This window comes from Amphiura filiformis, unplaced genomic scaffold (assembly GCF_039555335.1).
Source record: "Amphiura filiformis unplaced genomic scaffold, Afil_fr2py scaffold_22, whole genome shotgun sequence".
In the NCBI taxonomy this organism is placed as follows: domain Eukaryota; kingdom Metazoa; phylum Echinodermata; class Ophiuroidea; order Amphilepidida; family Amphiuridae; genus Amphiura; species Amphiura filiformis.
In genome coordinates, this window is record NW_027305486.1 from 3,143,560 (window position 1) to 3,161,000 (window position 17,441).

Genomic DNA, 17,441 nt, shown 5'->3' on the forward strand with positions numbered 1-17,441 from the left:
TTCTTAAACATTCGCCAAAAGTCTTGCTCGATATGCTTGTAAGTTTATTCAATGCAATATTAAGCTCTGGTTGCTTTCCTTGCAGTGGGCCACTGGGCTGATTGTCCCCATTTTTAAAAAAGGTAAACGTGATGAGCCCAGTAATTATCGGGGAATATCACTTATTTCAGTTCTATGTAAAGTTTTCTCGGGAGTTCTCCTGAATAGATTGAACCTCTGGGCAGACGCAGTGAATTTCTTTTGCCAAGAACAAGCTGGTTTTAGAAAAGGTTATCGCACAACAGATAATGTTTTTATTATGTATACAGTAATTAATAGATACTTGTCACGTAAAAAAGGTCGATTATATATTGCTTTCGTAGATTTTCGTAAAGCTTTTGATTCTGTGAATCACCAACTGCTCATTTCTAAACTAAAAGATGCTGGAATTACAGGTAACATCCTTGAAGTGTTGCGTTCCATGTATATGCAATTAAATGCACATGTTAAAACTCCTAATGGAGTCACAAATTCTTTTCCTTGTTTATCAGGTGTTCAGCAAGGGTCTGTATTATCACCATTTCTTTTTAATTTGTTCCTCAACAGCTTAAGTCAACAGCTGAATCCTTCTGACATCCAGGAAATCCAACTTGGCGACGCATATATAAACCACTTACTCTATGCTGATGATCTAGCACTGATCAGTGATACAGTATTTGGACTGCAACGACAAATAAATATTCTTGCTAACTACTGTAAAGTATGGGGTCTAACAGTCAATACTGAGAAAACAAAAATCATTGTTTTTCGTCGTGGTGGTGTATTAAAGAGATATGAAAAATGGTATTATTTAGACGAGCAAATAGACACTGTTAATTCCTTTAAGTACTTAGGAGTTACATTCAGTTCGTCTGGATCATGGATCAAATCACAAGAGTATTTAAGTGTACAGGCTAAGAAAGCCCTTTTTAGTGTTAAAAGCATTGCCAGAGAATTTGGTCGCCTACCTCCTGATGTAATGTGCAAAATTTTTGATACTAAAATTGCCCCAATTATGTTTTATGGCTGCGAATTATGGGGAACAGATGAATCAATGTTAATTGAAAGAGTACATTTAAGTTTCTGCAGGTACCTACTCAACATACCAAAAACAACTTCTAGTGATGGTGTGCGAGGTGAATTGGGCAGATATCCTTTGTTTATTCAAACTCTGATGAGAGTTATCAAGTATTGGCTATATATTCTTGAATTAAGTCATAATAGAACATTATTTCAGTGTTATAAATTTCAGTACAACAAAGCCGAACGTGGCCAGGAGTGTTGGGCACTAGCTGTCAAAAACATTTTGTTTTCTAGAGGATTTGGTCACGTTTGGATTGCACAAGGTGTTGCCAATAAAAATGTTTTTATTTCACTTTTTAAGCAACGTTGTACAGACATAGAACTACAACGTTTTGATGAGTCCATGCGTACTAACTCTAAGTTAAAGTATTATTCAATCTTTAAGACTGATATCATATGTGAAAAGTATTTATTTATAATTGAAAATGTTATGATGAAGATTTTGTTGACTAAACTCCGACTAGGTAGTTTGAATTTGGAAGTAGTTTTAGGAAGATATGAAGGTATACCACGCGATGAACGTCTCTGTAAATTATGTGAGTCTGGATTGGTCGAAGATGAACTGCATTTTGTTCTAGTGTGTGATTATTTTAGGAATGAGCGGCAACGTTTTATACCTAGATACTATCGTGAAAACCCAACTGAACTGAAGTATTGCCAATTCATGCAGACTTCTGATAGCAGGATCTTGAAAAATCTGTGTAAATATCTATTTAATGCATGTAAGAAGAGAGATATATATTTCGTCAGTAGATGTATATACGTTAATATTGTTTATGTAATTTACAATGTATTTTAGGGCCGGAGGCCTTTATATACTGAATAAATTTCCCTCATTTGAGGGAATTGAATTGAATTGAATTGAATTGAATTGTAGATAGCAGATCAATATAACTATCTCCAGTAGATATAGATCAATATAGCTATCTTCAGATCAATATATCTATCTTCAGTATCAGTAGATAGCAGATTAATATAGCTATCTTCAGTAGATAGCAAATCAATATATACTTATATCCAGTAGTTAGCAGATCAATATAACTATCTCCAGTAGATAGCAGATCAAAAAAGCTATCTTAAAAGTAGACAGAAGAGCAATATAGGCCTAGCTATGATCCGTAGATAACATATCTTTAGATTAATATAGATTTCTTCAGTAGAAAGCAGATATAGCTATTTTCAGTAGATATCAGATTAATATAGCTATCTTCAGTTGATAGCAGGTTAATATATAGCTATCTTCAGTAGATAGCAGATCAATGTAGGCCTAGCTATCTCCAGTAGGTTGCAGATGAATATTAGTATCTTCAGTAGATAGCAGATCAATATAGCTATCACCAGTAGATTGCATATGAAAAAAGCTATCTTCAGTAGATAGCAGATCACTATAGCTATTTTTAGTAGATAGCAGATTAATATCGCTATTTTCAGCAGATAGCAGCTTAATATATAGCTATCTTCAGTAGATAGCAGATCAATATAGCTATCTCCAGTAGATAGCAGATCAATACAGCTATCCTCTGTAGATAGCAGATCAATATAGGAGCTTAACTATCGTCAGTAGATAGCAGATCAATATAGCTATCTTCAGTAGATAGCAGATCACTATAGCTATTTTAGTAGATAGCAGATTAATATCGCTATTTTCAGCAAATAGCAGGTTAATATATAGCTATCTTCAGTAGATATAGATCAATACAGCTATCCTCTGTAGATAGCAGATCAATATAGGAGTCTAACTATCGTCAGTAGATCATAGCAGATCAATATAGCTATCTTCAGTAGATAGCAGATCAATGTAGCTATCTCCAGTAGATTGCAGATGAATATAACTATCTTTAGTATATAGGAGATTAATATAGCTATCTTAAGTAGATAGCAGATCAATATAGCTATCTCCAGTAGATTACAGATCAATATAACTATCTTCAGTAGATATCAGATCGATATAACTATCGTCAGTAGATAGCAGATTAATATAGTTATCTTCAGTAGATAGCAGATCAATATAGCTATCTCTAGTATATTGTAGATGAAAATAGATATCAGATTACTATCGCTATCTTCAGTAGAAAGCAGGTTAATATATAGCTATCTTCTGTTGATAGCAGAACAATATAGCAATCTTCAGTAGATTGCAGATCAATATAGCTATTTTCAGTAGATAGCCGATTAATATCGCTATCTTCAGTAGAAAGCAGGTTAATATATAGCAATCTTCAGTAGATAGTAGATCAATATAGCTTTCTTCAGTAGATAGCAGGTCAATATAGCTGTTGGCAGTAGATAGATCAATATAACCATTGTCGGTAGATAGCAGATCGATATAGTAGTCTTCAGTAGATAGCAGATTAATATAGTTATCTTCAGAAGATTACTTTATCGATCTGCTATCTACTGAAAATAGCTATATTGATCTGCTATCTAGGCCTACTGAAGATAGTTATATTCACCTGCAATCCACTGGCGATAGCTACATTGAACTGCTATCTACTGAAGATAGCTATATATTAACCTGCTATCTACTGAAGATAACTATATTAATCTGCTATCTACTGACGATAGTTATATTGATCTGCTATCTACAGACAACAGCTTATATTGATCTGCTATCTACTGAAGATTGTTATATTCATTTGCTATCTATAAAAGATAGCTATATTAATCTGCTATCTATAAAAGATAGCTATATTAATCTGCTATCTATAAAAGATAGCTATATTAATCTGCTATCTACTGAAGATAGATATGCATCTGCAATCTACTGGAGATAGCTACATTGATCTGCTATCTACTGAAGATAGCTATACTGATCAGCTATCTACTGAAGATAGCTATATTAATCTGATATCTACAGAAGATAGCTATATTGATCTGCTATCTACTGAAGATGGCTATATATTAACATGCTTTCTACTGAAGATAGCTATATTGATCTGCTATCTACTAAAGATAGCTATATGATCTGCTATCTACTGAAAATATCTATATTGATCTGCTATCTACTGACAATAGCTATATTGATCTGCTATCTACAAAAGATAGCTATATTAATATGCTATCTACTGAAGATAGTTATGTTCATCTGCAATCTACTGGAGATAGCTACATTGATCTGCTATCTACTGAAGATTGCTATATCGATCTGCTATATACTGAAGATAGCTATATTCATCTGCAATCTACAGAAGATAGCTACATTGATCAGCTATCTACTGAAGATAGTTATATTGATCTGTCATATACTGCTATATTGATCTGCTATCTACTGAATATAGCTATATATTAAAATGCTATCTACTGAAGATAACTATATTAATCTGCTATCTACTGAAAATAGCTATATCTGCTTTCCACTGAAGATAACTATAATTGATCTGCTATCTTCAGAAGATTACTATATCGATCTGCTACCGACGATAGTTATACTGATCTAGGCCTACTAAAAATAGCTACATTGATCTGCTATCTACTGAAGATAGCCAGAAAATGGCCAGAAATGGGTTTTCGGGGTATAGAAATTAATTACAAGACTACCCATACTTTGAAACATAAATTAAATTTTCATCGATTTGCAATCGATTGGTAATACTTTTATAGTCAATTTGTTGCCGAAAATGTCTAAAATCGCGCAAAGAAAAGGCGTGTTTTCCCGTGTGTTTCAATGTGACGCTGAATTGGTTGTGTGCGCCCTGACTGTGCGTAGCCAGTGGCACAGGCCGTCGTATAAACAGTCTCCTACCCAGATGTACACTCCATCGCCGTACATCCTATGATATGGACGTCTATTACAAAATTGACGCTATTTGCGTGAGCAACATTGCTGTGTTAAAGAGATTGTGCATGTACAATTATCCCGAGATAAACATGTTATCCGGGATAACATGATTATCTCGGGATAATTATCCCGGGATAACATGATTATCTCGGGATAATTATCCCGGGATAACCTGATTATCCCGAGATAACATGATTAAACAGACTATCCCGGATAACATGATTATCTCGGGATAATTATCCCGGGATAAACTGATTATCCCGGGATAACCTGATTATCTCGGGATAATTATCCCGGGATAACCTGATTATCCCGGGATAACCTGATTATCTCGGGATAATGATTATCCCGGGATAACCTGATTATCTCGGGGATAATTATCCCGGGATAACCTGATTATCTCGGGATAATTATCCCGAGATAACCTGATTATCTCGGGATAATTTTCAAAAAAAATATTTGTTACATGTCACCCATGAGGCTCCGTAGTAATCAAACTTTGCTTAAAACAAATTTGAATCCAATATTACAATCAGCCCTTTCAAAGTTATTAGTTATTTACCGGTATATGCTAAAGACTTTTCAAGACATTGTACGGTTGTTTGATGTGATCATTTATTACATTTTCTAACAAAACTTTAAAATAATGTTCAATTTTAGACCTTGACAATACCAATAGCTATAACACTGACATACACATATTGTTAGCTATGTTTAACATAAACTTACGTTTCTTTATCAATTTATATTCTATAAACTGTAAATTTGTGTTCAAATTGAGGGTGCTATTTACATATATTTTCAGATTAATTTAACCACATAATGTAAGTTATTCCTTGTATTTCATGGTAAAAATGTTTTTGGAACATTTCCTTGCTATTTGTTACTCTTTTTCTGGTGTTTTAATGCCACTAAACCAGTATGCCAACGCGATTGAAGATACATAGCGCCACCAGTGTTCACTTTTTCTTAAAGATGACGTAGTTTTACATGCCATCACTTTTTCATAAAGATGACGTAGTTTTACATGCCATCACTTTTTCATAAAGATGACGTAGTTTTACATGCCATCAAACTACCGTGATTGCAGTATTTGTACCAATTTGCCTCGAATTCAACAGTATGTGTAGAAACCGAAAGCGTGGTCTTTTATATTGAATTTGAAATACATACTGTTAGCGAATTATCTTTAATGCCTATAAAAAATATACAGAAGGTGCAAGGTTACTTAAACTAAGTGGAAATTCACTAAACCACTATGAGAAGGATCGTACAGAAAACAATCATGTCAATATTTAATTTGATATCGCCATTTACTGACTTCCTGGCTCTATCATCACCTCAATTAACAGAAACATTTATAAAAACATCTTCAAAAGTGGACGTGATTAAAATGTTAAAATACTTAATAGTAGGATCAAAATATGACACAGCTACCCCTAACCCCCAGAAATTGCAGCAGAAGGTTTTTTGGTATTTTCTTGCAGGAGCATTTCATTTCATTTCAATTTTATTTATACACGGAAAAGCCCAGATCAGCCCTTGAGCTGGTCTTCCCTGGGGCCGTGTTGCTACATAAATTAACATGTTACAATACATCATTAATCAAGGATATTAAAAGTAAATGGAAATACAAAAGAAGTATAAAAGCTATAAATGACAAAGTGATAAAATATAAATTAAACATACAAAGCAAGTACAATTGACAAAGTAATAACCAAAAGCAAACATTTAGGCAAAGTTCAATCCATAATTACAGTAAAGCAAATCTCCTGAACGCAGCAGATCTATCGCACAACTGTGCTTCAGCTGAGATATCGTTCCATAGATGAGCACCCCTGTATGAAAGACTGCGTTTCTTAAAGTTATTTGAAGGAAAATGAACATCAACATTATTTATACGCCTGAGATTATAATTATATTCGTTTTTCTCAAATAACATGCAAATATTATCAGGAAGTATGTTGTTTGTAACCCTGAACATGAACTCTGCCAAATGGATGTTTCTTATTTCAGCAAGTGTCAACCAGCTGAGTTGATTAAGAACTTCAGACCCTGATGTGTCCCAAGGAACATTGCAAATATATCTAGCAGCTCTTGTCTGCGCATTCGTTGCAACTTAATTGAATCTGTTTTGGTACAATTACCCCAAATTATATCACAATAATTGAAATGTGGTGCAACAATAGAGCATATATGCAGGAACTTCAGAGAAACACATTGCGTTATAACTAGAGAATACAGGGTAGATAGACAAACAGACAGACGTACAGACCGACCGACAGACATAGGTAAAAGAGGGGGGAGGACAAGATAGCAGTATATAATGTGAAAGAAGGTGAGATAAATGTGAAGAGAAAGAAAGAAGCCAAGCTTGTTGGCCATTAGATATATCGTTAACATCTTTACCAGATATTGCCCTCGGTTTTTTCCAAGCTGTTGTCTGCATTCATCTCTGTAACCTTGACTTCACCCGTGAACAGTAAAGCAATTTCAATAAACAGATTAAGATCTCATCACTCCAGGCTACCTTTTAACAAGTATTGGGTTCTGCACGCGCGTGTAAATTGATGTCTAACTGCAATACCTGATCTAATGATTGCCTTAGAACTAAAGTACATAACACTTCTCTAATGTCATCATAATTTCCATCAAATCTCGGAGAAATACGTCCAGATATATTTTTTAACAAAATCAGATTTTTGTTGTATTCATTCTCAATAAATAAGTTTTTTCCAGCTTCTTGATAAATGTAATCAGGTGCCTACTCAATTGTCATGATCGGGGTTTCACAATCTGTCCAAATTAGTATTTACAATGTAAAATTTATCGAGCTTACTATTTCTATGTTACTTTCACGTACATGAAAAGTTTTTCCCCTAACAAAAATTCGTTGTCCGAAAAATGTGGGCCAAACAACCCGTTTGGGGGATTATCTCCAAAAAGAAGTATTTTTGCCCAAATTACTCAAATTGACCTCACATATGAACGTAGCATGTATTTCTAAATTGTGTATACGTTTATATACTTTAGACCAACAATTTGGCTGTTATGAGGCCCAAAAATATCCATACTTCCAGGGTTAAGACCGCCCTTAAATTACTTGTCAATGGCAGCTTTGGGCATATGCCTTGATGCACTGTAAAAACAACACAAAAGAGGTTTAAATATTTAATCACATCTGATGCAATTTTCTATCTACTGTAGTCTTTGTTTTCGTTTTCTTAACCTAGTAGTAACTTTTCAAATACGGCTTTTTATTTTCCTCCCAACCTTGACCAAGATACATTTTCCTCTCAACCTTGACCAAGATACTGGGTGTTGTTTAACAGTGAAGAATGAATAAACAGAGTTAGCGTGAGTAGCGCTCCCGTGGTAAAGTGATCGATACGTGATACGATCATAACAGCAAAACTTGTTGCATCTTGTACCGTGTTTCTTATTCGTATTCTTAGTATTGCCGTCCGAAGATTTGAAATGGTTTCAACTACATAATAATGCTGTTTACTTTATTGCATAGGTGGTCGCATATTCATCAGGTGTATGCCACTGTCGCATATTGCAACTTAGGTCCTTATGTCGTTTTACTGGTTTCCCATACTAAACAAGTGTATGACGCTTCAAGTTTTCTTTCTGTTGCGTTTTCAATAACATAAACATCATCAGCAGCAGCAGCACCAACAATAATCGCAGTAACATTTGATATCATATTCGTCATTAATATCATCAACTTACAAATCAACAAGCAATAACAACATGAATAACATATCTACCTGTTAACATAAAATGTTAACCAATCCATGGTTTACCAATAATTTCTAACACACACTATACTATTTGCTAGTAATAATGATACACCTAGGGAGCCAAGCCATTTGAAGCGATATGGCATGTACGAAAATAAATAACATAAAAGTTTGGCATATATTATAGGTGCGGCAGGGAGCCCCTTTTCCACCAAAATTCACCCGGATAATGGGCCAAAAGAGTGTAAAATACAAATTATATGCGCGCGCGCATATTGTCACGATAAAGCTTTTTTGGAAGCTCAAAGACATGTACGTATTGTATGATGGAACGGCATTTTTTTCGTCTATGCCCCGTAATTTTATTTTGCCCCCCCCCCCCCCACCAAGAAAGCTGGCTACGCCCCTGATATGAAATAATTGTGATAAAAACACATTTTAACCAAGAAGATTTTACTAGATTCAATGCTTCCAATCACACTTGCTTTTCCGTTGTTATTGCAAATTTCAATACGATGCTTTTAAAGTAAACGAAAATAAACGCAACAAGTCCCTCAAGATTTTGATAATGCATTTTTTGAGACGCAAAAATCTTTAAGTGTTTAGATCAGCAACGGAAGATGCAATTCATATCAGCGATGAATTACTCAAACGCGGAAGTATCTATTTATATATAGCACACACATGATGCAGTCAACACGTAATGCAATCCCCTGTTGAAGTTGTAAAAATACCAGACTATCGAACAAATGTAATTTTTTGCGATAAGGGAGATCGAGATATGTATTGTCCTGTATACGTCTGCACCTCCTTAAAAGAACAAAGAAAACGTTTTAAACGCCCTTCACAATATGCCAGTCACAACTTAGCAACTTTAGAGTGTGATACCCGCATACCACCAAGATGTCATCCTAATTTCCATCAAATCTCGGAGAAATACTTCCCAATACATTTGTTAATAAAAAAACTTATTTTTTTTGTATTCGTTCTCAATAAATATCTGTTTCTCCAATTCTTGGCAAATGTAATGAGGGGCCTACTCAATTGTCGTGATGGGGACTTTGCAATCTGTCCAAATTGGTATTTAAAATGTAAAAGTTATCGATCTTAATATTTTTTTGTACTTTCACGTACGCACTATATAAATGAAAATACTAACAAGGGATTTTCAACACATGAGATTCCATATAAATCAAGTAAAATTCGAATTATAATGTTTGGGAATTTGTAACTAATTCTAAATATATTCTGCAAAATGTGATCAGACCAATTTATTCAGCATTTCATTGATTTTAATTTGATAAATTGCTTGGCATTGAAGATTATGTCCATTAATTAAACAATTAATACACACAATATATGCAGACATAATTGTATGATTTAAGTATGTAAGAGTCAATCTTTGCTGTAAGTTTGATTCTTATAACATTTTTTTTTCATTCATTTCTTTTTATCATAATGATATGAACTTGTACGAAAACGCTGCAATCTTAATTAATATCAGACTTTGATTCAAACATGCTTTAAGGGATATCTTTCACTTTAATCTAGATTTTAAATTACATGTGAATATGTCCAAAATTGCAGTTCTGGTCATTTATGTCCTGTTGCACTGTAAAAACACAACAGAAGAGGTTAAACATGTTAATGCGATTTTCTATCTGCACTGTGGTCTATGGGTTTGCTTTCTTACCCTAGTAGTAACTTTCCAAATAAGGCTTTTTAATTTCATCCCAACCTTGACGAAAATATCGGGTGTTATTTAACAGCGAAGATGGAATAAACCGAGTAAGCGGGAATTGCGCGAGAAACTTCGCGAGCTATATCATCTCTTGAGCTCGCATTATATTATTTGTAACTTGTAACAGTATGGATACTGATATTGGACTCGGTCATTCTTGACATTTGCTTAAAAATGAAGACACTGTGATGGTGTCGCAAGCTACGTCGCTGCTAAGCAAGACTCTGAAAAAGGTAACTTTTTAAGCAGTTGTAACTTGTTATGACCAAAACAATTGTTTCCCGTGGTAAAGTGATCGATAAGCAATAACACTATAACAGCATGACTTGTTGCATCTTGTACCGTGTTTCTTATTCGTATCTACAGTATTGCCGTCGAAAGACTTGAAATGGTTTCAACTACATTATAATGCCATGTGATTTAATGCATATGTGGTCGCATCCGCCGCATGCGATCAGCTTTTCGTCATATGTATATGCTATCGTCGCACATTGCAACTTAAGTCATTGTGTGGTTTTACTGGTTTCCTAAACTAGTGTAAGACGCTCCAAATTTCCCTTTTTTGCGTTTTCAATAACATAAACATCAGCAGCCGCAGCAGCAGCCGCAGCAGCCGCAGCAGCAGCAGCAGCAGCAGCAGCAGCAGCAGCAGCAGCAGCAGTAGCAGTAGCAAAAATGGCCACAGCATCATTTGATATCATATTAATCATTAATATCATTAAACAACAGCAACAACCTCATCAATATTCAACATTTCCACCCGTTAATATAAAATGTTCAGCAATCAATGGTTTACCAATAACTTTGAACACATACCATACTAAGTCCTAGTAATATAATAAAATATTCATTCAGCGTCATTTAATAAACAAGTATTATTAATCGCGTTCTTGAAATATAGCCTCAGATACCTGATAAGATATCTTGGGGTATTTGAAAAAAGATCGATAGAAGTCTAAAAAGCTTAAATCCGCCAAACAGACATATGGTCGAATCCAACGAAAAGTGTACACGGCATGTTCAGGGCCATAACTTAAAAGTATTAATCAATTGGCATTCGTTTTTTGTATTGTGTTTATTCGCCTTGATCATACGCTTCGCGCCATATATAATAAGACCCCTTCTGTGAAAAACTTAGACACAGAGACCCCAAAACATGCTATTTTTACCCATTTTTTCAAAATATTTCTTAAAGTATTTTTAAAAACATCTAAATCAGTTATGAAAAGAAGTCATTGGATTGAATCTAAATTGATTTCCTGAAAGGTGTGTATTCAAAGATTGCCTGTTCAATTTTTCACATATTTGTACATAATTATGAATTTTTTGTGATAATTTTTTTGAGTGGTATTTTTTACATTACCTACGAATACAATTTTTCATAGCACTAGATATATCTTTAAAAAATGGAAATCACTAATAAATGCGCAATTGATACAAGCTTTGATATGTCCTATACTGAAATGCATTGCATTCGGACATCTTTATTATTGTGTTTAGCTGCCAGAAATTCTAAATGGCACAAAGGTAGGTTTGGTAAAAAATATGCATTACCTCCGAATACATGTTAAAAGCTGTGTCATTTCCACAAAGTAAGAGAATAGTAAACAATAGTTAAGCAATAGGTGCAGGGTAATACACTCTTTATTTCTACCAAGTTTCAATAGCCTGCGTTTAAATATTTCTGAGATGTCAACAATAAAAGCAAGTATTCGTAGGTAAATTTCGGTAACCGAATGTTACCTACGAATACAATTTGACATCATGACAGTATTGTGAAACACCGCCATTCATGCCAATGCCCATATTGGTACATAACGAAGGCCTGTATGTTTGCTATCAAATCATGTGTCAATGAAAGTTGCGAATTCACATACATGCCCACCATGCAAAAGTGAATACGGCTTAATTGTTGAAAAATATGTACTGAAATAGACGACGGTCTGCTCATTTGAAAGAAAAATCAGATTCAAAGAAGATTAGAAGGGATAAATACTTGGATTTGTCAACTGTCATGTGTGCTTCATTTTAAATGTTTACCGACCTTCTGGTTTCTGAGTAATTTGTGTCCAAATTGATTTATTCGAAGGTAACTTTTGACGTTTTCGCTAAGGTTACCTACGAATACCATGGAAAAAACGACTGTTCTCATTGTCTCATGATCTAGACAACACAATGATGGACCCTGGTATAAAGCTAATTGTAGTTGCCCTCAAACGAGAGGCCACAAGACGTAACTGACTCCAAGATGGACTTCACAAGTTTGCAATAACGGTTTTAAGCGATTTGTGTGCAATTAAGCAAATTAAAGTCACTTTAGTGCCTTTGTTTCTTACTTCAATCCTCTTTCAACCGCTGTGAACCGACATTATTAATACATGATAGGGTCTAAAGTATCAATAAACGCACATAAAGAAAATAATACATTCAAAGTGCTTTATAAAATGAAGTTTTGATTGCGATATCCACCAAAAGTCTAATTCTTACCTACAAATACTGAAATGTTACTTACGAATACAGCATAATACATGACATGTGCAATGAAGTGTCCCTACCAATGGAAATTAATTGTCAAAAACTTTAAGCGGTACCCCAGGACACTATTATTACCCATATACGGATTCATTCAACAATTATTTATTATGTAAAATTGCTGATTAACTACTTGTATATCAAAATGAAGTGGTCAAAATCTTGCTAAAAGCATCAAAAAATTTTTGATCTAAGGTAATAGCATTTATTCATTTGGACGTACCATCTGAAAGAGATCTAAAACTACCATTTTATTAATTCATTACCATAATAGCAAAATTTAAACCTCTAAACTCAATATAGATATTGTTAAATCGCTCATGTTACCTACGAATACCCGGGTTTCTTCACCTTTTCATTGTATAAAGCGTTAGGTGTATGCGTATAATTCCTAATATTCTTGAAAACATATATCCTACTCGTTCTTATACAATGTGTAAATTGATTCATACTCATTTGATAAAGAATATACAGAAACTGACCTAAACTTCATTTTCAAAAATAAACTAGCATAAATTGACTAAGATCATATTGATCGCGTTATAAAAATAAAAACAAATATTTTCTGGTTGAGCTAGCATTTTCCTGACACCCCGTGGTCTACATTACACGAAAAAAGCGTTAATGGGAATATTCCATTTGTTTTAGGTTGATTAGTATTGCGATAGTGAAAGCATCCTAGTGGTATTCGTAGGTAACATTGGGTTTTGATATCACATTTACTATCACACGTCCTGGATTTATTTTTCAAGATTAGTAATGGCACTTTTGGTTCCTATAAGGCCAATATGTCATCAATCAATGGGCAAAAGGAAAAAATTGTGGAAACGTTTTTATTTCGGACTTTTATTTATGGCCCGTGGACACTTTTGGTTGGATTCGACCATATACAGTTTCTTGTATAATTTGTATAGCTAAATTGTAAGCCTCTTTTATTGCTTGTATATTCTTTAGACGGGCTTGGTTGGTACTAATCCCGGTTACTAATCAGTGCTCTACACGTACGTACAAAATATGAAATAATTTTGATATAAATGTATTTTAACCAACAAGATCCCATTCAATAACACTTGCTCTTTCAGTTGTTATTGCAAAATGCAATAGGATGATTTTAAAGTAAACGTAAATGACTGTAACAAGTCCCTCTAGATTTCGATAATGCATTTGCCGAGACGGCAAAATCTTTAAGTGTTTAGATCAGCCTCAAAAGATGCGATTCATATCAGCGATGAGTTACACAAACGCGGAAATGTATATTTATATATAGGACAACTATGATGCAATCAACACGTAATGCAATCCCCTGTTGAAGTTATAAAAATACCAGACTATCGAACTAATGTGTTTGTTTGCGATAAGGGAGATAGTAATATAAATGTAGTATCCTGTATACGTCTGCCCTCCTTGAAAGAACAAAGAAAACGTTTAAACTCTCTTTACAAAATGCAAGTCACAACTTGGCAAATTTAGTGTGTGATACCAGCCTACTTTCAACCAAGCTAGATTTAAATGATAAAACTATAACTTCACATTTACGCAGGCAATTCGTCTGACATTTAAAATATAAAGTGCTTTGGTGTTTTCCCAAGGTCTGTATACGTTTTATTCGATGTCAGCATAATATTAACAATTTACAACAGAGAGTACACTATACAATGTGGTGTTAGAAACCAAAGAGAAAACTCGCGAGAAGTTTGACAAACCACTCTACTCTACAATAAAAAAAAAAGATAATTGTTTATACCTCTCAACAGAACAATTGATTCCAGTTATGAACATAACATGTAGAACAAAACAGGTCAAGAACATTCTGGATAGGTAACAAATAAACAATTTGGTTAGAAAAGTACCATGGGCGGAGGAAATTATGTAGTCGGCAAGATTGGGCTGTAGATGGTAGAAATGATCTTTCATAGCTGACAAGGTTTGATCTTGGGACTTGCACTGCTAGGCCATGGGATTTCACAGACCGTCGCGACAACTCAATGGCCTCCTTGTAGAACATACGTTAGAACAGGGTGGCTGCTCCAATTGCCCTGCGGTGGCTCAATGGCTGAATACGATGATCTTCATACTCATTCGTATTTTTGGTATTCAGTTGGAATGTGATTTTAATCAAACTGAACTAGATGTTTTATGCGTTTTATGCGAGGTATATTCTCTAATCAATAGTCCAAATGTTATCCCATATTTGATTTCAAAAATCAGATCCAATTCCCTGACCAAACCATGTTTTGCCCAGAACCACAGAGATAAGATTACATGTCTTATTTTGAGAGAAAACAAAACTCACTGAATGCATCGTTGATAAGAGTGGATTCTTGTAAAGCTTGTCCATGTGATGAATTCAATCCTTGCTTTTTGTTTTGTTGATTGTGCAGACATTGTCTCGTTTACAAAAGATCAACTGAATAGCAATTGGAATAAAGATCTGCATCTGGCTTTGAAATATACTATGCTATGATTACAAAACATTTCTTTGCATAACTTGCCATGCGTGCCGTTGATTTTACAAAATTGATGATCAAAAATAATCACATTTTTCAAAAATGATGCTAGCAGAACAAGTTGCATTTTTCTTCATCCTATACATGTAATGTTAAAATCGTTCTTGATATTAACGTGATCAATGTTTTTATTGATTTATTTACATTAAACAGCGAATGAAACACTTGTTGGAAGATAACAACTAATGGAGTAAGGAAACCTTTATATTAGCAGTTATTGGAATCTGATGAATTTCATCAATTTCATCACAAATTCATACTAAGAAGAGAAAATATAATACCAAAAGCCTTCACTACCTCATTCAACAAGGTATAGAATAATATAAAATATAGAATAATAGTAAATAGACAGATATATGATAAATGTAATATCTAAATAATATTAAACTGCAATACAATAACACACTGAACAGCATCTAGTATGATGACGGTGATGATTGTATGACATGTTGTATGCTTCCTTAGGATCGTGCATTTTATCAAACCTTGACTGGTTTAGCTGTATACCGCCCGCCCTCCCAGTTATCACGTGAAACCACACTGCAAGTGTATTTCATTGCATTCGATCACTGTAAAATCCATCTTCCCCGAGGAACGATTATGGGATTCATTAGCTTCAGTACTAGACGTCCATCCACTGTTAATACACCACGCATGTCTAAACTAAACCACGTGATCAAACCACGTGCTTTTGTTAAGCAACTCAACGCTGTATAAGAAGAGACACTTTCACCATTACAAAACTGAGCTCAGTTTGTGCATTGCATGCAACCAGATAAAGCGTGCTTTGCTTGTCGTCTACTTTCCGTTTTTGAAATTTGAAATACTATTCGGTTTTTCATAATGGGGGAGTATATTGGTTATTACAGCTACTATGAGTGTAGCTGTAACGATTCAAGTGATAGCTTTAATAGCAGTTGTGAATGCATTGCAAGAGAAGTGACACAAAGTGGCATAGATATTCTGTTTTATATACTTATATGGACGTTATGGTTTATAACTATTACTGGGAATGTGCTAACTCTTACCGTGTTTGTTCGTGATCGTCAGCTAAGATCGAAGGCGGCCAATTTACTTATACTTAACTTATCATGTGCTGATCTTCTCATTGGCATTAACTCGTTGACGATGACCAACTTAATGCGACATTTTAATGGATATTGGGTTTTTGGCGAAGTATTGTGTAAAATACACTTCATACTGGACTACTCTGCGTCCACGCAATCAGCATTTGCAATTACATTAATTAGCGCAGATCGACTGATATTAGTCACTACAGGAGCGCAGTACAAGAAATATCAAACAGCAAATCGCGCCAAACTATGGATAACTATATCGTGGTGCGTGTCCGTTAACCTGTATTTCATACCTTTCCTTATCTCTGATCATATATATGGAAAATGGGTAAACGAGTACTATGGTGCCTATGGTATGTGTGACTTTGGTATTGTATATGAAAAATGGTATAAATTTTGTCTAATAGTAGTGACGTTTGGCATACCTTTGGTGCTTCTCATGATATTCAACTCGATAGTGTACCACAATGTACGCAAAAGAGCCCTAGGACAAACTCGACAGCATTCGTGTAAGGTTGGAACCTCACAGAATCACCGAAGTTCGGACTTCAAGAAACACCGTAAAGCTGCTATTACGCTAGCAGTCATTGTTGTAGCTTTTCTAATCTGTTGGATTCCGTTGTGGATAAAGGAACTGGTTTATTATTTTGTGGAACTAGGTAGTGACTTTTGGTTATTTAACACAAATGCCGCTGCTTATCTTTCATGGTCAAATTCTGCTTTAAATCCATTCATTTATTGCGCTACAAACCCACGAATTAGATTAGGAATAGCAACTCTACTCTGCTGCAAATCCCGCCGACCACAAACTCACTCTCGATATTAATATCGTAGGTAACTAATTGCAGATCAATATCTTTGAAATGCAAAACAGATAGGATGTTCCATATCAGCCAGATTATCTTACTTACGAGACCAGAACCTATACACCGCACATTTGTCAAGCTGTCATTTATGACC

General features: G+C 34.6%; 1 protein-coding gene across 1 annotated transcript; it reads left to right on the forward strand.

Annotated features, from left to right (window-relative positions):
- The first annotated feature begins 16,196 nt into the window (after positions 1 to 16,196).
- LOC140143474 (trace amine-associated receptor 7g-like) lies at positions 16,197 to 17,422 on the forward strand. Its single transcript, XM_072165308.1, has one exon. It carries the CDS (start codon positions 16,249 to 16,251, stop codon positions 17,305 to 17,307), a length of 1,059 nt encoding a protein of 352 aa, XP_072021409.1. The 5' UTR covers positions 16,197 to 16,248; the 3' UTR covers positions 17,308 to 17,422.
- Positions 17,423 to 17,441: the final 19 nt, after the last annotated feature.